The sequence below is a fragment of the Falco peregrinus genome, chromosome 9 (assembly GCF_023634155.1).
Source record: "Falco peregrinus isolate bFalPer1 chromosome 9, bFalPer1.pri, whole genome shotgun sequence".
In the NCBI taxonomy this organism is placed as follows: domain Eukaryota; kingdom Metazoa; phylum Chordata; class Aves; order Falconiformes; family Falconidae; genus Falco; species Falco peregrinus.
The window spans coordinates 24,748,080-24,772,604 of record NC_073729.1 but is presented as its reverse complement, the minus strand read 5'-3'; the positions used below and the strand labels follow the sequence as shown (position 1 = coordinate 24,772,604).

General features: G+C 41.9%; 1 protein-coding gene across 3 annotated transcripts in view; it reads right to left on the bottom strand.

Annotated features, from left to right (window-relative positions):
* Positions 1–2,843: 2,843 nt before the first annotated feature.
* NKAIN4 (sodium/potassium transporting ATPase interacting 4) overlaps positions 2,844–24,525 on the bottom strand; it is a 52,048-nt gene continuing 30,366 nt past the window's right edge. For 2 of the 3 annotated variants that reach the window (XM_055814436.1, XM_027790253.2), the window contains 4 exons: positions 19,732–19,929; positions 11,446–11,506; positions 8,280–8,364; positions 2,844–3,027 (listed from right to left, as the gene is read on the bottom strand). In XM_055814436.1, the coding sequence (XP_055670411.1) occupies positions 3,018–3,027; positions 8,280–8,364; positions 11,446–11,506; positions 19,732–19,929 (354 nt within the window). In that variant the 3' untranslated portion in view covers positions 2,844–3,017. The remainder of the gene's footprint in view (positions 3,028–8,279; positions 8,365–11,445; positions 11,507–19,731; positions 19,930–24,525) is intronic. The other variant, XM_055814437.1, reaches the window with a different exon arrangement.

Genomic DNA, 24,525 nt, shown 5'->3' with positions numbered 1-24,525 from the left:
GTGGTTGGCTGGGGTTAAACAAGAACAGCATCAACAGGAGTACAAGGCTGTAAAAGGCTGTAAACATACCAGCTATTTCTGGGGCTTATTTTACTTAACACTTTGAAAATTGCGGCTTTTCCATATCTGGAAGGGTGAAGCTATTTTATCTATGGGAAGGTGTTCCTTCAGAAACAGGTACGTTTTTTGACAAGTACTATCTCAGTGATGCCTGTCCCCAATAGAGGGCACTCCGAACCTGGAGATAAGGGGACCCACTGGAGCAAAACCTTCAGCTGCTCCGTATTCTCGTAACAGCATGGTGGTGATGGTAACAACTGGGAGTCCCTACCCTCACAGAACAGGGTAGTAGGTCTAGCAGAAACACAGTGGGAGGAAGGGTTGTCAAAGTACGAAGGATGAATGGTGCCACTAATGAAAACTAGAGGAGGTAATTAAGTGTGGAATATGATCTTTGGTAGCTTGTCTTATTTTTTTCTCAGACTGATTTTTTTTTTTTATCAGTTATGGCAGTCATTGATACTAAATATTATAGGCTTACTTGAACAGTTATTTTACTTCTATTGAAAGATACTTGGTTACCTGTGTTTATCATAACATAGAGTGGTAGTTATGAAGCTACTTGATCATCACACATTTAACTGATGTTTACCAGTATACATTAATATCAAGAAGCATGCTTTAAGCGCGTAGTTTGATGCTTAGTCTCTTTAGAGTACTTAGTGAGTGATTTTGATCAGTTTTATTAGGAAATTGGCACTGGGACTTGGTTAGTTTGCAAGGTATAGTCTTAAAAACACACCTCAAAATAATTCAGATTGCTCCTTATGACTTCATATTACTATCTAAAAGAATTCCTTCCTGAAACTACTAGTGAAATGTTTCAGCTGTTCAAAGCTGAAACTGCTTTCTCCACCGTCTGTGCTGAATGTTGGCTGCTCTCAAAGGAGGCCAATAAAAAGTGCTGGTATCTGATGGACAATGTTTCTCTTGGAGGAAAAGAAATCGTATTAAAGTGTAAAGTCAGTATTTACTGATGAGGAAAGGGAAGATTAATTTCAAAAGTCTCAAATAAATGAAATCTTTCATGGAATAATCTCATTGACTAGAGGATATTTTTCCATTCCTTTTTCTGCCCCTCCAGGGAACATCAGGTGGGCAAGTAGGAATGACTGTAATACAGAAATCAAATGAATCAAAGAAGAGGTGGAAAAGGTGCTAAGAGGCCGTGTATGCACACTGCTATGCATGCTAAGTGGTGTAGTAGCTTGTGTTCCACTGATACTTTTCTTTTAAACTTGGTGGTGGCACAGTATTGACTAATATGGGAGGTAGTTATATTTTGTCAGGCAGAGCTGTTTTAAAGAGGATTGAGCTTTTTTCATCTTCAAGTGATGAAACTAGTATCAAACCACTGACTGTCAGTTAGTTGTCTGTTCTTCTCAGTCAGAAGCTGTGGCTTCTACTGACTAAAAGGAGAAATACCTACAGAAGACAATGTTTGTACTCACAGCTGCACCTGGTCAGAACTTGGGATGTTAGGTTGTAGTGGGTATCTGGAATGGAATTCCATGGAAATCCATTGGAAAAATGGAATTGCAGAGAAATAAAAAATGTTCCCTTACTGCTTATACTCTTGGGTTTATAGAATGGCCCCGCTTTGGAATGGGACCAAGAAAGGTTCATCATTCTGTCTTTGACTTAGCACTCATTGTGTTTATTTCTTTTAATTCTGCCCGCACACTTCCCCTCCCTAGCATGGTTTCTAGCTTGACTTCTGAAAAGCATTACTGAAAAATGCCAAACTAATCTCAAACAGATTAGGTAAGACAATAAAGAATTACAACAGCACTTGGAACGTACCAGCCAAAGAATGCCACGGATGGCTGACAAGTGCTCTCTCTCTGCTTGACCCAGAACATGCTGGGAGACTTAGTTAACAAAAATGACATTGTTGTTGTTGTTGTTGTTGTTTTAATTAATTGCTGCAGCTCATTAATGCAACTTAATTACACTTATATTTCCCCTTTCCTTCAGCCCATTCCCTCCCCTCAAAATTATCCTGTCACAACCCCCCCCCTCCATCAGGATGTTGCCAGGCTTGTGCCTGGAATAAGCGCAGCTGCTTGGTGAAGAAGGCAGGTACAAAAACCTCAATGATCTGTGAAGAACTAGGCCTTTTCCAGTGTCCTGCAGCAGGCTTCAGCTGTGTATATGGCTACACCAGTGTTAATGTAGATGGGTAAACCCAGAATAAGGTACAGCTGCTCTGAGAATGGCTTGGCATGTTGAAATGGGGCGAAGCTCCATGCTGGGTGAAGATTTGGTGCTTGTACTAGTTTTTTTAGCTGTTCAGCATTATAGGAGTTAGGTCACAGAACACTGAAGTCCAGGACAATGCCTACTGCTAAGGTGCTGACCATGTCTAAATAATAGAGAATGAGGGAGTCTTGGATGGGTGGCAGGAGAAGAAGGGAAGAGCTCTCATCTAGAACTTCAAAAGAAACCAAAAAAGCCTAAATAACTCAAGTGTAGTCCTATACAGGCAGGGAGGAGATAAAATTGCGTTAGGGGATTTAGGCTTTTTCAACAAGGGAAAGGAGAAGGGGAGGAAACTAACTACAGAACAGGTTAAATGTCCCAGGGTGTTATGCAGTGCTTCCTTCTCTATGGATCCATGGTGCAAGGAAGCAGCTCCGACTTCAGCTGTATCTCTTGAGAGGCTCTTGGTGAACTCATTCTGCCTGAGGTCTTCAGGCCTGTGCCATTTATTGGCTAGTACCACCGGACTATGGCAGGAATGGTTCGTCAGGGCACTTGGAGAATTAAAAACCAACCGCATGGCCATTCTTCAATGTACATTCATTGCATTTGAAAACAAGACAAGGAACAAAAAATGGAATGGAGTTCACCATCCTGCGTTTCATCTGCCAGAGATCCAGGCCACAGGAGATTGTTTCCTGCAGCACCTTTGATGGTGGAGTGCAAGGCTTATCCATCCTCTGCTTCTTCTTTACTTACGCAGGCCTGTAGCGGGGGGGGAAAAAGTGAAGGCAGGGCGTCAGTGTGGAGGAAGTATGAAGTTTCTTACTTAGACAACTGAAATGATGTGGAAATAATGAGGACAAAACTTTTTTCCTGTTCTGGGTTTTTAAATATTGACTACAGATGAGAAATAGGATTGAGAGCTTGGAAGTAATGTGGTTAAATAGTCTTCAAGTCTGGAAGGGATGCTATACATATACCTGAATATGCTGCAGTTAGACTAAGGAATAGGTATGAGCCAAAGTGTTAGATCTATGTATCAGCAGCAGTTGGAGCTGCCTAAAATTTGGTTAGGAATTATAAAAGCTAGGGGTCATGTCTAGAATATAGTAGCTTCTTGAGATTGTGTTGACGTGCTTTTTATGTAGATGCAGCAGTATAAGCAGATCTACTTTTGTAGCCAGCAGTAAAGATGAGTGAGTGTTTTCAGCTGAAACGTCACCTCTTAAACATGCAGCTTCAGGTTGGTCAAAACAGTTTGCAAATTCATGTTGATACTCAGCAAATTGTTTGTTTAGGAAAAAGTCTACCTAGAAAGAAAAGCAGAAGCATTTTGTGTTGTGCGGGTTTTTGTCTCTCTCCTCAAAATGGGATTTTTATTTTCCTGTTATAAAAAAAAAAATAAAAATTTCCTTTGTAAAGTATTCCTGTCATCAAACAAAGTTTGGAGTGGGTGGGGGGAAAAATCCTGAAGGAGTTCCATCCTCTACCTCCTCCAGTGTTTCAGTCTGAATTTTGATTCTTTTTTTTTTTTTTAAATTGAAGGATGTTATTTGTGCACTTGTACGTGTCAGCTGCTCTATTTAAGAATCTCCTTTCAAGCTCTAAGTGAATGACTGTTACATGGGGTCTAGCCCTTTAATGCTGCATGCTCGCAGCTGCCTATGGCTAGCAGGCAGACTGCACCACAAAAGAATTGATTAGGGAGTATAACAGTGAGCAATCACTAACTGGGGCCTTAGATCATTCAATTAACCAATACTTCCTGTTGCTACCCTGTCAATACAGAATCCTACATCTGATAAAAGTCACAACCTATGCTACCATATGGCCTTTTCCAGTGGTAGATCTAAGGAAAGCCAAGTCAGTGAAATCTGGCTATGCAACTAAAATGAAATTAAAGCTCTTAAGCCATTAATGTAATGTAGTACTTGGGGTGCCAGATCAGTGTTATGGACTGGAGCCTCACAACTGTGCAATTCACTGCTTAGTCTTATAAATACAGTCTTAAAAGGCAGGAAAATCTATTGCTCATCTCTACCTTTTAAAGAGAGGCTACCTCTTGTCATCCAGCAGGTTCTTGATTTAGCACTATATCACATACAAATTCATGCTTTGAGACTCTTCTGCTTTATAATTGAGACTGCACAGTGCTGCTTTCTGAAACAAATTCAGGGAATGATGTCAAAAGACTGAATGGATGCAGCAGGTGTGCTGATGATCATGATGATCTGGGCCTCCTCCTGTTTGTCCTGCAGGTACTGAAGGGTACTTGCAGAGAACAGCTTTAGTCAGAAACTTCAGAGCTGTCTTGGTTAACCCTTCCACGGTTACCAGTGCAAGAATGCTTTCTTGCCTCAAATGATGAGAATTCTGTTACTACAAGTGAACAAGAAGAAAAGCAAGCCAGAGCTGATGTCCCATCCTGCGCAGCCTAAGAGGAGACAGTGGTGCAAGCAGGCGTGGCCTGAGTTTGAGCTTTACCTAAGGGAGAGGTATGAGCTCAGCCTTTCCTTCTTCTGAAAATTCATTGGAAAAATTCTCTTTTGGCCTCAGGAGAATAACTTTGGTTTTCAATAAGTGATTTAAAGTCCTTTGGTTAAGTTCTTTGACCCAGAAACTCATGCACTGAAGACTTCAACATATTTTCTGTCAAGATTCTTTAATATATTATTATTAAATAACTAGTGCAGTGCCTTGATTGGTAAGCAGCAGTGAGATTAAGGGTAATTCTATTACACAGTAAAACTTCTGGAACAATGTTTTCATGATAAATTGAGTCTCTTCTACTTAAGCTTGTGACTTGAAATAGTTCCTATCACAACCAATGTGCTTCCCCCAGTCAATGAAATGTAGGACAGAAGCAGTTGTGGAACCTGAAATAGAAATAACTATGTATAGAATATCATTGTTGCTGTGTGAGTGTTGGAGGTGCTAATTAAGATGAAGCACAATTAAATCATGCCTTTGTAAGCAACAGTATGAATCTGTTGGTTGACTTATGTTGTTGTTGGCTTTAAAAAAACCCCAAACAGCTAACCACAAACACACCTGATTTGATAATCTGTGAGGTTTTCCACTAACTGGAAACTTGCACCTGAAGCCAAGGAGGTCAGTAGATTACCATGATAAAGATGGGAGATAACTGGATTATGGTCTGGAAGTACCTATTATCAGTAGTAATTTGGGGATAGTATTTGGAATAGTTTCCTTCTAGTAGGAGGCAAAGGTGTTTAAGAACTCCTTTCAGTGCAGCAGATGGAAGCTGAAGGTCAGAAATGGGGTATACATTTTGAATTCTGAATTTAGCAGCTGATAGCCACTGAAGTAGGCTGCCAAGGAGTACAGTGTTTTCTATTTAATATATTTGAACTATGACAGCATATTTAGAAGTTATCCAATTCATAGGCTGTGTGCTTGATACAGAGGTTGTGGGGGTTGGTCTTGGACTTAAGCTATGCCCATTGGCCTAGGTCAACATCATTGTTCTGTGGGGTCTTTAGATCTGTGAAAATTTATAAATTTGCAGAGATGAAGGAGAGAGACTAGGGAAAAAATGCAAGCCAGGACAAGGGAAGGGGCACATTGGGAGGAGAGGAAAGAGTTTGATCTCATCAGAAAAGGATAGATAAAACTAGAGTAAATAGGATAATGCCATTAGGGAATGAAGAAAAGTGATCCTGTTAAAGAGCTGTGGCAAATGGGGAAGTGCATTATAAGGAGAACTGCTGACAGTAGGGTGATGCTAAAACAAAAGTTCATGGTTGCCGATACTCCAAGTCAGTAGTTGTAGAACAGGTTTGGGTTCGTTCAGCGTTTCCTTTAACAAAAAGTTACAACTAGAAAGCCCATGTTCCTGACCCCTAGCTGTTGTATAAATTTGAACTTGAAAGAAGTTGGATGTATTTTTTGTTTTGCATCTTCTTGAGTAGGATGTAAAAAAAGAAAATGCCTTCAGTCATCATGAAATGGTTTTCACATCAGTACAAGGGCATTGGCACTGAGTCCCCCAGACTGCAAAACTCCCTGCCACCATTAGTTGAGAATCAAGTATCCATTTCTCCTCTTACTCCCATTCATACACGTGGAAGAAAGGCAATAGCTAGGCTGAAATAAATAAAAATTGCTATTTGGTGGCTGCTGTGAAATTTATAGAGGGTCACCTTATCTACTGCTCAGCAGCTGTTTTCACCTCCTGTTAGCCAGAAAGAAATATTATATTGTGTTGGCAGAAGCTGTCAATAGATAAGTGATGGTTTGAAGAATGGGACTGAAGAACAACAAAATTATCTGTGTACTTCAGTAGTAGCTTACCATCTTACTGAGACCCTTGTAAGAAAGTTTTACACTACTAGCTTCTGTTCATGTTACTGTCTCCCCATGAAGGAAACTTCATTTATAAGCACTAGCTTCTTTCACAGACAGAATTTGTCATTTTTAGAAAAAAAGCAGCTCAAACGCCTTACAGCAAAAGAGTGATGTTTCTTTAGCACTGAAGCAGTTTCTTCAGTAAGCTAGTAAATCAGGGAGCTGCTTAAAGCTCCACAGCTTCTGCAGACTATGGAAAACTCCATCCGTCTGTGACAAAATGAGAGGGAAATCAATATTTAATCTCTTGTAGCATCCCTTCTAATAATGCTATAGAACCCCCAAAGTTACAGGGAATTTTAACTGCTTTGCAAAAATTACTTTTCCTGTTCTTGTGTACAGTGACAAAGTAGGTAGTAAGTCTGTACTACATTAGAGGGGCACATCTATATATCTATTTGTGGGCAGTTTTTCTTTCCTCAGCCCCACTTTTCTCCCCCATCCTCACATCTTTCTTTTTGGCAGGGCTGTCTAGTAATGTTATTCCCCAAAAAACAGCCTCCTTTAGCAGCTGCTTTAAAAAAAGTCTGCATGTTGAACTGCTGCCTTGCAGCTTGATTTAAAGAGTATCAAAAATTCAGATCTTATTGCTGCTTTAAACAGATAATACTGGCCTTTGTGTTTGAGAATCTCATTAAGAACCAGCTTTTAAGTGGACAGCGTGAAAGTGCGATCTTGTGCCTTTAGCAGTGGGGAGGGATTATCAGAGGGCAGAAGCTGGAATTCAACAATGAATCTCTATTAGTGGTATGAGAGGAGCTGCTGTGGACAACTCCTCTTTCTGCTCCATCTCTCAGCTGAACTCTTGGGCTGCTCTACACATAGAAGCTTCTGTTCTTGTAGACAACAATTAAAAAAAAAAACAACAAAAAACCTTAGGAACAAACTTGTGCCATTCTGCATACAAACCATCTAATGCTCATTTTAATTTAATTCACTGGTATGTTAGCTTTGTACCTAACAAGTTCCCTAGAAGTACAAACAGATATAAGGAGACCCTGTACCCAAGACAGAGTCAGATTTTGTGGTGTTACCATGAGAATATTATCAGAAGATGACAGAGGGCCAGTGATCATAACTGCAGTGATGTATGGGTCAGAGTTCAGTTATGACTGTCTGTCCACAGAGCTAAGATACAGGTTAAATAACTAGATGTGGCATAAATTTTACCCCACTTAAAGATATTTCATCGAGGCTCTGCCTGACAGACCACAATTTAACCTCAAGAGCAGGAACCATATTCTGCTATTGCTATGGCTTATGCTCAGCATCCACTGAGGCCAACTCTTCCGTCCTCACAGCTCCTGCTTGGGCACCATTCACTGCTGAAAAGCCTCTCTTTGCTTTCTTCAAGGAAAAGGCATCCAGTAGTTTGTTTACAATAACATCCTGTAGCTGGCCACTCTGCTACCCATCGAGTACCACTGCCATAAGCTGAATATGGCAACACCAGCTTCACCCCAGCAACCTGGGGCTCAGCAGGGGCAGTTTCACCCCTTCTGTTATCCACTTGTTCACTCCTTCCATGCCTGAAAAGCCTGCTGGAGAAATCAACGTGCATGGAGGAAGAAACCCCAAACCTGTGGCACCCTTGAGCCATTAAACTGAGGCATGCATAGCCTCTTAGCACAGGAGATGATACTTACAGGTATGTCTGCTTGAACAAAAGGTTGGTGGGTTTTTCATTGACATGGTAGAGAGGAAATGGATCAAATCCACCAATGAAATCAACTGAAAAAAAATCAGAACTAAAATAAACAAACAAACATGGCCAAAAAGTTGAAAGGAAATTAAAGAAAAAGTTGGTGCATGTCATGGCATAACATAAAAATCAGTGAGAGAACAGAAAAATGATTTTTCAGGTAGGGATTACCTGGTGGAAATGCCTGTCTGTACAGACCTCTTTCTGGGATCTCCTGGGATGGGCAAATGTGCCAAAGAGGAGATTCAGCTAACACAGGACTTAAAGCAGAGCTGACAAGAGACTCCAGAAAAATGAGAGGGCCTCCCTCAGCCTCCTTGGATCTTGCCACCATGCTGTGACTTCACATGAGAACCAAGCTAACAAAGCCTCTGCCATTCAGCGATGTGCTGAAGGAAGTAAGCTGGGGAATGACTCATGAGTGAATGCCAGCAGAGAAGTTGGCAGCACAGCAGTCCCCGTGAAGGTTATATAGTGAAGTGGGAATTTTCTTGCCCCACTTGTCTTTTCTGCAAGACAGACAACAGTGGCTTTAGAAAAGTGCAAATACCTCATTATCTTTGGCTCTGATATTTTTCACGTCCCCTCTGCCAACTCAATTTCTTTTAATTGTATACAAACAAGAACAATGCTTCCCTTCTCTAGTATTCACATAAGGGCAATGTAACTAAACAAGGAAAGTTTTAAATAACAATTCCCTTAGAAACCATAGAAGAATTTTCCAAGTCTCTCTTAGCTCCCCTGAAATTAGGCCAAGTCTATATTACTGAGCTGGCCAGCATAGCCAGGGCAGCAGGGGTATGATGTGGTGTGATTTGTGACTGACCTAGCAGGCCTTGCAAAACCCTGTGAAACAGATCCAGCTTAGGCCGCTTTTTGGTGCCAAGTTAGTGCATTTTCTTTGGAAGTGTGAAAGCCATCCTGTCCAAACGCCATTTGAAAATAACTGTCCAGTCTTATTAACTATATAAATGCCTGTTTATTTTTCTTTCCTGAAGGTGGCACTATTATTTTAAATTTTAGGTAAAGAGTTGGTATTTTTTAGTGAACAGACAACAGAAAAAAATATTTACTAAATATATTGGAAGTGGTAAAAAACCCAATTCTTAGAATATGTTTAGAAACTCAAGGACAATGTATTCTCACAAATTCCATCTTGATGGGTAGCTTTATGCTGATACTGTGATTTTGAAACAACTGTCAGTAAATAGGTAAAAATCTGTAGAGGTTTGAAGTTAATGGGGGGATAATTCCCAGTAGTTCCAGTGAGACATGACCTTTTCTCAGCCACTTTTGAAACTCTTTGAGTTTAAGTATTTAAAATCAAGAGAGTCCGCAGTTTTAAAAGGCAGATATTAACTCTATTACCTCAGTTGTGGAATGTCTAAAGTAGAAAACCTTAAAGAATTGCAATTTTCAGTAACAATCTAGGACAAAAGTCCTAACTTCTGAGCACCCAACCATGGAAGCACTGAAATTCCAGGTCACTTAAAAATCTTAACTGTGATTCATTGTTGCAATATATTACAGTGCATTAGCACATCTAAAATATTCTTGCCCACAATTCAGCTTTAGTAGATCCCTACTGCTGTATTTTCTCATGAAAATCACGTTAGCATGAGCTTCCTGATTAATGTGCCTCAGCACTTATAATTACTTCATGCTGCATATCAAAGTAACATTTAAAGGAAACCACAAATAGAAGAGAAAATTAAAACGCAGCTCAAATTTATTCGGGTCACTGGAAGGATCTACCACTGTGAGTGTGAAATATTGATCGTTTGTCACTGTTAATTATTCAAGCTGGCATTTTAACTCCAAGCTGGGAAACTGGAATTTGTTAGTGGAAAAAAAATACATATCCTGAAATTAACAGCTCTGCATTTCTAGATAACACTTCCTTCCATGTGGTTGCCTCTCCTTACAGATCCCTCCTATAAAAATGAGCTCTGTCAAGTTACTACTTTACAATATTCGGAACTCTAGCTATTTGGCTAATGAAAGAGCTATAGGGTAATTTAAAAAAATTCACTTGTAATGTAGCACCTTCAATAAGTACACTGCTAAGCTCTAAAGAAATGATCAATAAAGCCAGCAGAATGAGTTCAGCCACACAAGAAGGAACAGAAAAACATGGGGACAGGTCAGATAAGCAATGCATCTCATCTCGCTCCTGTGAAACCAAAATTCTTCACGTACTTTCGAATATTCAGTTCAAAGCAGTTGTTTTTCAGCTGCTCTTTAAAACCACAAAGCTACTTGCACAAACCTAGTGAATGTCTTACAGAAGTGATACTTGGATATGAAGCCTTTGGATCAGATCCTTACCTGCAGTAAACTGGCCTAGACCCAACACATTGCCCAAAGAAATCAGACTTCACATTTATTTGTCTCCTATGCATTCATTCTTTTGTTTGTAAAAGTATTGGTCTCAAAGGGAGTTTTAGAAGTGCAAAATAATCCAGGATCAGGTTATGGATATCTGCATAGATCCTACAGGCCCAAGTGATCCCTCTGAGTCTTTGCTCTTCTCTGACATGTCCTAGTGACTGCCTGACACTTTTAAGAGATTTGCATACCAAACACAATGGAGTCAGCTCATTCCTCCTCCTCAAATACAGTACTGCCTTTGCTTTTAAATTAAGTGGTCAGGTTGGGTCCTTGGCAAGGAATCTCATGCTCTGCTTCATCCTCAGCTTGTGGCATATGATCCTCGGCAGGTGGCCTGCTTGAGTACTGGGCTGTATTCTTTGTTGTAGGCACTCTTAATTACAATGGTAATCTTTCAGTAACATTATTCTTAAGCTATATAAGCTTAAGAGCACAAGAAGCTGCCCAGTTTCTGTAAAGCTTAGGCTGAACAAGGAGCCAAACACAAGCTTTTCTGTGCTGAAAGCATAGCAGAATTACAGCATCTAACACATAGTGACATGGGGGGAAAAAACTTCACAGTAAAAATAGTTGATCCTTGAGAGGTAGGTACTGCCATATCACGTGGATGCTGAGATGGAAAGAAGCCTGATGGCAACTCAGTCCTGACAGACAAATATCTGAGAGAGAAATATAATTTAATAAAACCTTTGCCAAGGGATCTGTTGATAAATACTTACAGCTGTCTTCTTCTTCTGTAAAAACACTAACAACGTAACAGGCGTAGACAAAGCCCACCAGCTGGAAAATAGAGAGAATAAATCATTTTAGCATCAGTCTTGTGAGACTGGTCAAAACCCACTTGGCACAACTTCAACAGCCAATATTTACTCTCAGTTTGGCAGCATTGCTGCAATGGTGGAGCCAAGTCATATTTGCTGTAAGGCACGGGGTGCAGGTGTAAGCTTAAGGGAAGACACTGCTGGAAGTACTGCTGGAAGATACTAAACAAAGCTCAAAACTAAAAACTTGCAGGGTCCATCCTCATCTGCAGAGCAGTAGCCTGCTGTTGTTAAAATGATTGGCGAGAACATGGGCTGGCTTTGTTGACACTGAAACTAGCAATGCTATGTTTACTCTCTGTAAGAGGCAATAGGGGTGCAGGAGAGTGCCTTATGTAGCATTTTTAGACAGATGGCTAGGTACAGGACAGACCCACAGGGGTAGGTTTTATTAACAGAGGCCCAGGGACAGGAGCTGATCAACTCCGTATTCCTGTCATAAGAGTTGTGCAAGGGAAGAGAAAGAAAGAAGTGCAGGAGATACCAACAAGATGCGTGTAGTTTTTATGCAGATGAGACAGAATCTTAGTTAACCATAAAAATGGTGATGTCCTGGCAACAATGTTCAGAGACACTGAAGTCTTTAGTAACTTAGGCTTGGAGATCAAAAATAATTGGAAAGAAATCCCAGCCTTAGTATAGCTCTATGATTTCTAAGGTTCTTTCTGTCTTTGGAGAGTGAACATTTCTTTGTGGACTAATCAAGCATTGGGCCTGCAAAGTAAATGGGTCAGAGGATGGTGAGAAACAGAATGATAGCAATGGGCTTAATTCAAAAATTGCATAGGTTAGCAGTAAATTGCCAACTCCACGGAACCAGATAGAAGGAAGGAAGGAACAGTAAAATAATAGGGTGCCTCTCAAATAACAGCCATCCTGGCGTGGTGCGGCCCTTGCGTCAACCCGTTGGTCAGAGTAGTCTTTAGAGCAGAAAACTAGAGTAAACATTAAAAAAGCAATTTAAAGTAGCTGGGTGGGTCTGTCCTTAGTTGATAGTTCATAGAAGCTCTAAAGTATCAGAACTGTCTCAATTCAGTTTCAGTAGCAAGTTGTTACTCAGTCTGAATTAAAGAAACAAACTGCTGGTACTACAGGAGTTAAGCATTCTAGATCCCACAGGGTTTTGCTTTGCCTTCTCCCTGTTAATCAAATATCTTCTCCATCCTTCATTTTACATCTTTATATAACACCCCACTTAGCAAGCTCTTGGCTGACAGTAACTCTATTAGTAAAGTTATTGTGAGACATAATTGTTTTCCACTGTGAACTCAATTCTTTTGAACAGGAGTTAGAATGTAACTTACAGTGACCCACTCTAAGGGAAGACAGAATGATGCATGGTAGGGCTTGAAAAATAGAGTCCATTCATTTTTAATATGACAGAAAAATACATCACCCCAGAAAACAAAAGGCAAGATAATGAGATTTCTACTGGGGAGTTATAAGGCATTTGTGATTTCTCCAGCTCTCCCTGACAACACACGCCTTGTTGGAAGGAAATGGAATGTTTTTGTAGCATCACTAAACCTTGTATTTCCTTTACAATTTTCTGTAATGGTCTGCACAACAAGCCAGCTCTCTCCTTTCCTCTTGGATGAGCCTTATGGAAGCGTGTTCCAGTACCTCAGAGGAGGAGAGGTAGCTCTATGGACTCACTCATTCCCCTGCTGCACGTTTTTGAAACCAAGGCTGCGTCATAAGTTTATATGAAGTACAGTGGACATCATGAAGGAAAAAAAAATAAAATATCCTTCTGGGTGTGATGCAATGGCCAATCTGATTTTACCTGCTTTTAGAATGCAGTCTTAAAATGGCCAGCGTGATTTTTTTAAAGGACTATAGTCAGAGTCCAAAATCTTTGATGCTGCCTTCCCCCACAGACTATGCTACCCTAGGCTGTTTGCTTGGAGGGGAAAACCATTAAATGAAGTATCAAAAAACAAAAGGAAAAAAAATAGAAGAGCAAATGTAAGAAGAAATGGAAGAGATGGAAGAAGAGGAATGTGAATATGTGTAGGTTCAACTTGTTGCTTTACATTCTGGAACGAGCATTGGTTTGGTCTAAATAGGGAATTTAACCAGTACCAAGTCAGGGCTGAATTTATAGCCCAGCAGCTAACTGGGCTAACTATGCATAGACTGTAGAAATGATCCTTATTCATGGCCAATGCAAAGCACAATTCCACCTGCAAAGAGCACCAGCTGCCTTGAGCTGAGTAAAACCACGAGTGGAACCATTGCTTTTTAAAGGCAGATGGGAAAAAAAAAAAAAAAAAAAAAAAAAAAAGAAGAAGAAAACAAAGAGAAATCAGTAATCAGAGATTTTTCTCCTTTCCTGTCGCTTGCCCTGTGCTCCCAGAGGAGGTTTTCGGTTCCCCTCGGGGGCGGGGGGCGCGGCCCGGGCGCTGGCCGTGGTGCTGACGGCGCCCCCACGCCGCCGCCCGCAGGCTTGGCTGCGACATCACCAATTAGCGCTCATTAGCTGTACCCCGGTAGCTAACGCCGTTAGCACTGATCGGTGCTCTTGGAAAAACTGCTCCAGCTTGAAGGCGCCCCAGCATTCCACGAGGTGTCTGACCACCCGCCTGCACGCCCCGGTCTCCAATGTAGGTGCGTTTGCGCTCACCCTGGGATCAAATTAGGAGTGTGATCACACATACTCTTTGTACTTGCTCTAGCATTTGTATAGCTTGGCTATCCAGCCTCTTACATTTTACAGGTATAAGGTCAAATCATACCCATTTACATACACACAAATATCCAAGCAGGAAAGGCATCTTGAGTGTATGCCCTGATTCCAAGGAAGCTCTAGGAAGGTTTTTCTTTCCCCAGATTTTCCATCATGCCTCAGAGTAGGAACTTTGGCTTAACAGCCATGCAAATTGGCAGCTCTAAATGCATTCACTGTTATTATAATCTATAATAACACTGTTAGTATACTCTAACATGTACACACAAACCTTATGTGATATCTGTGTCAGGGAACTCCTGGTAGTATTAACAATTAAAATTACTTACACTGCCCAGTTTATGGGCAGAGTGCATGAATGATTATCAGCTAATACAGTTACAGGGAACCTGTTAAACCTCTCAAATCGTTCACGGTTCAGAAGCACCAAGCAAGCAGTAAGATTGACTTGGGAAGTTTGTTTCGCACAGAAATTAATGCCTCATAACCCTCAACCATCATTCCTCTCACCCAGCAAGTTTTTGCTTTTATGACTAAGGTGAACTTTTGCATTCAGAAAAACAAACAAACCAATCAAAAGCTAGTGAATTCAGTGAACTTCCCTAAATCTCTAGTTCCAGCTCCACTGGAGTGCAGGGTTTTCTTTTTTATTTCTTGTCTGTCCTGGCTTTGTTTGAAAATTACCTGCTTACTGTTGAAAATTTACTTTTTATTGACTTCATAATCCATTCCTTCTTTACATGATTTTCATCAATAAAAATTTGTATGTTTAATGGCACTTCTTAGTCAAAGAAGCTTTGCTAGTCTTTTGACCTGGCCAGAACAGGAGAGTTTCAGTGGCAAGGATGGGAGAGATGCACAATGTAAACATGAATTGCATTTTTATATGGGCTGACTAAAACTGTAATTAAACGTATCACCTCAGGGATTAAATGAACTCCTGGGACTCCCCCTGCCTCACCTTCTGCTTGAATTATGAATGAAATATAGCTACAGGGGAGAAATGCCACTCCTTATTGTCCAGTCCTCTTCACTGGAAGAGTCTGCTAGATTGTGCAATAAGCAGACTCCAAGAGACACCAGTGGTTTCCTTCTAACTGCATCCTTGATTAAGATATGTCAAGCCCCCAAACATCACAAAGTTTTGCAGCAATGAACAGAACAGAAAGCTTCACAAAGACCAAGAATTTGGAAGTGATTTCACTCTTGCTCAAAGTGCCATCTTGGTTTCTGATTTCAATACAAAAGAAGGTTTTGAGCTCTACTGTCCCAGGGAAATAACAGTAATTCTTAGATCTTTGCAAATCATGTAGGAGAAGTGGAAGAGGAGGGAAACTGTCAGTGATGTAAAATGACACTAAGCTATTGCTTTAATTCCCCAAAGAATGTTCTTGGGCTTTAGCCTCTGCTGGTGTTTCTCTACTTGTTCTGCAAGTGCAGTACGAGCTTCCTCTAGGCTGCAGAAGTATCCAATTAAGCTTTTTATTAGGAACACATGTTGTGGGCAGGTGTGTTTAGTCAGCCTGTCAGACAGCCTGGGAACACACATGCTGCGGAACAAAAGAGGGTGGAGCTGGGATGTCCCAAGCATTCTACAGGCAAATAAATAGAGCAGGAAAAACCAGAAAGAGACAAGTGTGCCCAAAGGGAATGATGAAAATGTAAGTCTGTACATCCCTCTGCCCTTCAGTCATCTGAAGTCAGTTTTTTAATAGTGGGTTGAAAAATGTTCATAAAACAGCAGCATTGAACTAAAGTGCTGGAGCCAGAAAGACTGAATTACAGCAAGATCTTCAGAAAGGGACCAGCTGGCTGGAAGTATGCAAAATGCATGAAGGATGGGAGGGCAGATTTTAGGAGGTGTTACTGTTGCTTGTGTAAGACCTTAGCTTTAGTCTACATCTGTCCTCATGAAAAGTCTGGGCTCTTCAATTCCTCTCTCAATAGAAAAGCTTGCTATTGTTTTTCCACCACGGAGAATATATGCAGTCTCCTCCTTCAGGGCAGAAGTATTCTAGGTTTCACTTCTAATCAGACCTAATGAAGCATGTATGCTCTCATCAATGCAAAAGGGGGAAAACGAAGAGCGCTCTGCTGCAAGAAAGCCAACAGGCAGCTTGTGAAAGAGCTGTTGTGACCAGATAGCCAGAAAGAGGCAATCAAAATCCTTTGATTCCTTGACCTTCTTTACTCTTTGGATGCAATTATGACCACTGAAAATCTAACTTCTGCCAACAGCAAAGCATCTCTTGCGCGTTGCTTCTCACATAACATCTGCTGTCAAGGCTTGCATTGCTGCCTTCCTGGGAACCTTCCAACCTGTCAGTTTGAGTGAAAACAGCAGACAGGCAGGCAACGAGTTCTCTCGGTTGGGCAGACATTTCCAATTTCCATTCCATTCAGTGGAGCCTCAGGAAAAGCCTAACCCTCCCCACTCCCAGATCTACCATATGGACAGCCCAGAGCTATGCCAGGTATTTCAGAACCAGAATTCACTTTTCTCCCTGCTGGCTGGCAAGCTGGGGAGATGCAGGATGAATCCGTGCTAAGATAAAAACAAAACAGATTTCTTTTCTTGACAAACTGGTTGCTCTTGCATTTCCCAGTTGGGTTGGTAGGATTAGTTTTGCAGTGACATTTCTATACCAGTATAGGCTCTCAGATGTTACAATGAGCATTTTCCTCCAACATGTTCTGTGCTAAAGCACCGAGAAATATTTTCATACTGGGCCCTACAGCTACTCGTATCATGCCTGGTGACTGATATGCCCAAGTTTGATCGCGTTCCAGATTAAAGGAGTTGCTTTGCCTTCAAGGAGTACAGACAAGCTGTGAGCAAAAGCAGACTGAGACCTTATGTATCTTCAAATGTATGCCCAGGAGCAGGATAATATAGTCAGCAGGAGTCAAGATGACAGGCAACACTGTGCTCACCATATGGGTTCAGGTTTGCTTTCCCTCTCCTTTGGCATGCAAGATTGAATTCAGTGAGCCTTACCCCAAGTACACAATATGGTGCACTACAGCTTCTCAATAGTCTCAAGAAACTGGTATTTCTAGAAAAGAACCAAAATGTCCACAGCTGGCTACTGCATCGTTAAAGACTATAGATTTCACACTACCATATCTGGAACAAAAAAAACCCAGAATACACACACACACACACACCCCGCAACCCACAACTTCTAAAATTCATTAGGCAAAGCAAAAAAAGCTACAGAGAGCACAATTTTGCCTGCCCCTTGCTCTTCTTAACAGGGAATGGACTATTCCTGTCTCAAGTGTGCAGCAGACAAGGAGGAAACTAAGTTGTGTTCCTTGCTGCATCCCCTGAGCCTTCAAGTTCCTAGTCATGTTTTCTGTACTATTGATCTGGTCTCCGTGCCTGTCTGCAGCACGGTACCTGCCAGGCGCTCTGGGAAGGACAGCAGCCCATAATAAAATCTGCCTTAAAAGGAGATAAAGAGAACAGAAAGAGATACTGGCAGGTATCAAAGAGTTTGACCCTCAGAAACTGAAAAGGGAGAGAACTGGCTGACTGTTTTCACACAAGGTCTGAGTGGGAAAGTGAAAAGGCTTGCTTTCTGCCTTACCTCAGCAAAGCAGAGAGGAAAAGCTCTATTTCTCCCACGACATGACAAAATTATGTGAGCATTTCAGAACTGGCCTGAGTTACAGGCCTGGGGCTTCAATACTCTACCCTTATTACAGGAGAAGTAGAAGTTTTGTTCACTCTGCGTAGCTCAGCCCATATGGCTTTCTTGCATGCAAGTATTTCAGCCTCATTTCCAGGGTTTAGGATTCAAAAATCCACTGCAACTTAAATCTCAGGAAGGAGGAGAGAGAAAATATTTACCTAAATCCTATTTTATCTTATAGTTCCTGCCTTTATCTCCCCATCTGGCCCTTTGTGGTGTTTTGCAGATGCACAGAGAATATTGTCATGTGCCTCTGGGAAGAAGCAGAGGAGAAAACGCTCCCAGAGACACAGACTCCTATATATCAGTGCGATCACAGCTCAGGGCCATGTGCCTAAGCTAGTAAGCTGCCATAAAACAAAGGTCTATTCCAAACAAACTCAGGACCATTTGTTGGCTGAACCTGTAGCCTGTGGCCCAGGGGCTCGTGCCCACTCAGGCATTTCGGAAGGATGCTAACAGTGACATACTTCTGCACTTTAAAAGTCTGAGATATTCTGACTTCAGAGTTTGCCAGTTGCTTCACTAAACTCAGGAACAGCACCAGCTCAGCAGCAGCAATCCTGTTCCAGCTAAAGCCCTTTATAAAAGACAACAGGGTCTATTTTTCTGGACATATAGGTTTGTCTTTCTCATACACATGCATCAAAACAACTCTCAAGACAGTTTAATGCAGATCATTTTCCCTGAAGGAGAACTAACCAAATATTAACAGCCAGCACACACGCCAGGGAGTCCAGCCAACTCGGCAAACAGGAGCTTCTCTGTCTGCCTCTTTTTTCTGACATGGCAAGAGCGGGGCCTGAGTCTTCCCCCCCCTGCAGTTCACTGGGTCACGCAGATCATCCCAGCTAATAGGGAATGCAGAATCAAGACAGTGGAAAGTTGTCTCAAAACCGTGCAGAGAAGTAATTGGCACTCCAGAACCTTGGAATTTCTGTATTTGTTATCCTTTAAAATCTAATAAGGGCAAGTTACCTTCTTTTTTAAGCCAAAACTGAATGCTGAAATGTGAACATTTCACCAGTCCACGTCCGTTTGTACCTAAAGCCATTAACCACATAGCAACAAACCAAAGCAGATTAGAAAGATGCAGGCTGCTAACTCTAATGCAGCTACAAAATGCGAGAATGCCAATGAAGTAAGGAGGACAATGGACATTTTGTTTCAGTTAATTTCACAGACAAGTGAGAAACAATTAATCAACAGTGAACATTAAGGGCATTGAATTACTGCAGAGTACTTTAAAAAGCCAGTGGAAGACTCCAGTGAGGAAAGAGTTGATGAAAACATATAGTGCATATATCTTAAGTGTCAGCAGAAAGAAAATATGCTGCTTTCTGCTTCCTTAAAGCTTCTTTTATTTTCTGGATATAAGAATCTTCTCCCTTTAATTTCTTCACAACAAATGTGCACATATGTGCTCCAGCACCCATCACGAAGTCATGTATATTAAGAGAAATCCTCCTTCAGAAGGGTCTCTGTCCTTGTCAAAACATGGATTTCTACACCCCAACAGGGACACAGAATGATTTGTTATTGTACAGTTGCACATGATGCATTACCTCAGGCAAAAGTTTGCTGGTATTCATTTCCAATTCTTTCAAGCAATATTGTTCATAAGAGAGAACAGGAGAGCAAACAAACAAAAAAACAGTCACAGAGGCTTTTGCAATCAGATGATACAAACTGGGGTGGGAAACAGAGGCCAGCCTCTGTGCCTGAAAAAAACTAAACCCAAAACCCAGCATCTCCTCAAGAATCACTACCCTGTGGTGCTCTCAGCAACGCACTTACTGCGATCAGGATCTGGAAGGAGCTGTGCATGACCTCGATGTACCGATACTCCAGAGCACAGCCTATCACAGAGATGTAGGAATGGCTGTCCAGCCCCTTGATGCCAGACATCGAAGCCTCCTTCCTTACACAGCCAGGACCATTTTCACTCCACCACGATTGGTGCCGGGAGATGTTGAACGTCAAGAGTTCACTGTCCTAAAGAGAAAAGTTGCAAAGAAAATTCCATTTACTGTAATGTTGGACATGCTGTCAGATAGAGATCACATTAAGTAATGGAAAACCTAAAGTCTGACATCCCCACCCTCAAAAAATGGTAGTGCAGATCAAAACATGTTGGCTTTATATTCCTTATCCTTATTAAAAAGTATTTCACAGGCAGGCTTCTGTGGTGGGAACCACTTCTGAGGCAGTTTTGCAGGATTGCAACAAACCTATTGCACCATCGTGTAGTATATTTTGGAAGTAGGTCTGGGCAGCTTTTAAATTAGAAATACAGTTTCTAGGCTGCAGACCCAAGAACACTCTGCTAGAAGGGTCTTCTCTGGGTGCAGGAACCACAAGTTTTGGGCTTGGGAGGATTAACCTTGCAAAACTAGAAGAAAAAGGTAAACAAGGCAGCACTTAGCATCCTGTCACAGCATCACGTGCTATGGGTGTGCTCTTTCCAGCGCAGGCATCAACACATAGAACTGAAAAACATGAACCTCATAACCCCAAAGTGAGTTTCAAAACCCAACAGATCTTTCTCTGTTCCTAGCTTTTAAGACATTGAACAAGTTCCTGTACCATTTCTGTCTGATTTCCTTCCACACTCTTCACACATGGTGCTTCCACATCTTCTGTTGACCTTAGTGACATACTATCAGCCTCAGGTCAGATCACCCAGCTGAGCTGACCTCACAGTGATGATTGCAGCTTCTTGCAAGCACTTCCCAGCAATTCCTTATCATCTGTACCCCAAGATGCGCTTTTTGTTTTGCTTTTCTCATCTTTGCTAGTTCAATAATTTAAACCATGCTGTTGTCAGGGTTACATAGTGAAATGCCACACAAGTAGTGCAGGAGTTTGGTATGCAACCAGGTGCTCATTTAAAAATGACAACACTTTTCTCACACTTGAGAAAAGTGTGGTAGTCATTGGTGTACCTGGGAGAGCTTTGGGATTCTGAGCTTACAGGACATGGCAGAGCCCTCCCTGCAGACAGTAAAAGACAATCTCAGAACTGGCTAAATAGATCAGCTGTGTCACTTCACGGGTGAGTGCTAAGTGCTGGACACTTTGATGCAGGATCAACGACCGCTTTTGACCACAAAACAAGGGGAGGGGTTAGAAATTTTCTTCTGAAGACTACAAAATTCTCAGGCAGAGAATCTACGTGTTTCTACACAGTAGAAATGGGTACTGGATATACACACCCCACCTAACCACTACTAAAAGTTGTAGCACCTATCCTTTTACTACTTCACACTGCTCATGCCAGAGTCCTACACGGTCCCTGTAGGAAAGAAGCGGCTCCCAGAACAGCAGCAGTCAGAGCTTGGGGTATTCACACTTCCTCACATGGGGAACCTCACGTGGCAGCTCCTTTGCCTCAGTTCCTTGTGGAGTCAAGAGGGAAAAAGAGATTCAGAGAAACTAATCCAGGCTCCTGCTCTAATTACCCTCCGGAGAGAGACTTGTCTCCGCAGCCAATGTGGGGAGCCTAGCCAGGCAGCCCTGCAGATATACTTTTCTGTGTCCAGGTTTGTATCCAGGGGCAAACTTGAGTTACAAGGGCAGAAAGTTTGGATGCCAGCCAGATAACCTGTGAGTAGAAACCAACTGTCACGCTAGGCACGTTGTGTAGGTACCCTCCGCTCCACCACAGATATTCAAAAAGAGTTTGCAGAGCTGTTATTAAAATATGCTGCAGGAAGCACATGTTAAGAAATGTGGACAATTAAGTGAGAAGACAGCTGCCAAACTCTTGACATAATCACCACAACAGATGGGATGTGTTTTACAGTAGATGGAGGAGGGCATAGAGATGAAGTGTGGCACAAGCAGAGAGGCAGCCTGAATACCAAAGACAATAGGGAAAACTCTATTAACAGTTGGGAGTTTAAAGGGAGCTGTCTGCCTTTTAAAAGCAATGGGGAATAATCATTAGATTGGCAGCTCCAGGATAATGCACACAGTGCAAGGTGCTATGCTATCTTCATTTCTAGAGCTAGGTTTCTCTTCCAGCTTCTGAGGTTTTTGGCAGAAGAGCCCTTGGCTTGCTCCCTCTGCTGGGCATTGCTCTTCGAGTGGTCCACAGACATCTCGCATATCCACCAAATTGCATCTTTTCTGCAAAGCTTTTCTTTCTCTCGAAGTTTGCATGTTCTGACACACATGGGTCTTTCCAAAGCTTTTCCTCCTGGCAACATCCAGCCCCTCCAAGCTGCTGTGCTCTTCTCCCTCTCACAAGCCACTCACTACTTTGGTTAGGGAAGGAAAAAAAATCATATTTTTTTTTTTTTTTAAAAAGACTCAATTCTTGTTTCTTTGCCTGGGGCTTCCCCCAATTAGCACAGAAACAAAGCTGTTCCACAGGGCACCACAGGATCTACTCTTAACCTCAGCCCCCAGGGCTTCCCTCTCCCAGCTCACAGATGGTGCCTTCCCAAACCTTCTGCCTCACTGATGCAAAGAGCCCCTTCGGTGCCTTCTCGGCTCCGTAGAGGCGTCTATGTGTGTTTGGCAAAGTAAGAAACAGACTGCTTTCCTTCTTGAAGCTCCTTTATGGAATTGGCTCTGGCTTAACTTTGCTGCAGAAGCTGAACTTGCTTGTGAATTAAGCCTGAAAAAGCAGAACAAGTGCTGGGCTGGAGGTGGGCAGGTGGAGGAACAGTAGGTCCTAACCAGCACTCACTGCTTTTTGCCTACAATCACACTCCAGCTCTGTGCAACAACAACACAAAAAATTATACTTCAGTCAAGAACAGATTGGAAAAACTGAGCACATTTGGATTCTGAAAGCACCACGATGACTCACAGACGAGCCATCCATCTCTCAGATGTAAAATGAATACTGATTGCACACAGGGATTGTGGATGCCCTCGCATTCACAGAGACACCTTTCTGAACGAGCATCTGCCTAGAGCGTTGCAGGGCACAAGGGCAGCATGAATGAAAGGGTCTCAATGTGCCAAGCAATGCCATTCCTTTGCTTGTTTCCCCAGCTGCACGTCCTCACTGGATACCTGTGCTGGTGGGGCACAATAAAAGAGCATTGAAGAAAATCACTTATTTGACCTCCAGTTACTCAGTGCTTGCTGGGAGACTGGGAAAACAATCCCAGGATGTCTCCTGCAGTTTGCCAGCTTCATTTGCAAGGAGGTGGTCAAAAAGAAATGAAACTACAAAATGGGAACAGCACACTGAAATAAAGAGAAAAGAACCAGCTGCAAGAAAGTTGAGGGAACAGCTGTTTCCCAAAACCTTTCTGCAAGACATTTGAAGTCTAAACACACTGAAATACTCCCAAACGTGGTATGCAGGTTGGAAGATGTTAATCAGTCCCAGAAGTGAGCAAGCCCTGCTGTAAGGGGAGAAGGATGTGTGTGTAACTGCACTCCCCCTTGTTTCTTGACAGGCTGTGATGTGAAGGGCTATTGCTTCCTCTTTAACCTTCAGTCTGAAATATGAGCAAAGAGTGATATGAGGTCCTTTACAGGAGCATGTTGAAGGCCAGCCAAAAAAAAAAAAATACCGCATATTGCTCTGAACTGTTGTAGCATCTGGTTGCCATCCATTTGCCATCCATGTGAGAAGGAGGACAACAGCACTAAAACTGTAGTACCTACATTTTACAGAGTCTATTTTCCACTCCCAGCCTCTCCCCACTGTGTCCCACAGGAAAACTCACACCTATCTCTGACACCCACAGAGCCAGCTGCATTCCTTTTCTAAAATAGTTTTCTGAAATTATTTTCTATGGGACACTATCAAAGATTATTTTATTTCTTGTTGTTAACAGCTTCTGAACCACCTCTCTCTGACTTCCCTTAATTATCAGGCAAGCCAGCACTACGATGTTTCTGGAACAAATTGAACCCTGTATGGGAGCCCTCAGAGCTTGACAGCAGAGACATTTTAAATCTTTTCAGTTGGAAACATTTCTTACCAGAATATGAAATACCATGTTTATTTTTTAGTCATGTTTGCTGAATAGCTCTATCACCCTGAGACAACAGAGAAGCACTTTCATTGTCTCTCAGCAGGCTTGTTGACAGTGCCACAGCATTTAAAGTCCAAATCTCAGGCTTCCAGTTTCCAAATTTATATGGAGTTGAGGGACAGTTGTAATTACACATGCATTTATTCATCATAGTATTTTCTCCAGGTACAAAGTCATCCCAAGATGCTGTCCAGATTCTCTGGAATACAAATAGCCCCCCGTCTGACTAATAAGAGCTGCTTCCATTTCAAGAGGAGATTCTGACCACCACCACAGCTTTGGATTCAGATCAAAGCACTGGGTAGGCAAGAGGGAATATAAAGGAAAGGTAAAAAAAATATAAAAATTCACCATTCCAAGATGAGTAATTCCAGAGGGAGAAGACAAAGGGATACATTGAAATACACAACACCAGTTCCTCAGACCTCTCTGAACACTTCTTAAGTACATGGTGAAGAGTCAGTCAGCATGGCAGCTGGACAGACAGATGCTCATATGTCTTAACAGCAGGATTTTAATAATTAACTCAGACTGGGGGCTTGCAGAAGGGACTGTGTTTCACACTCGAGTAGACAGGGAGAAGCTT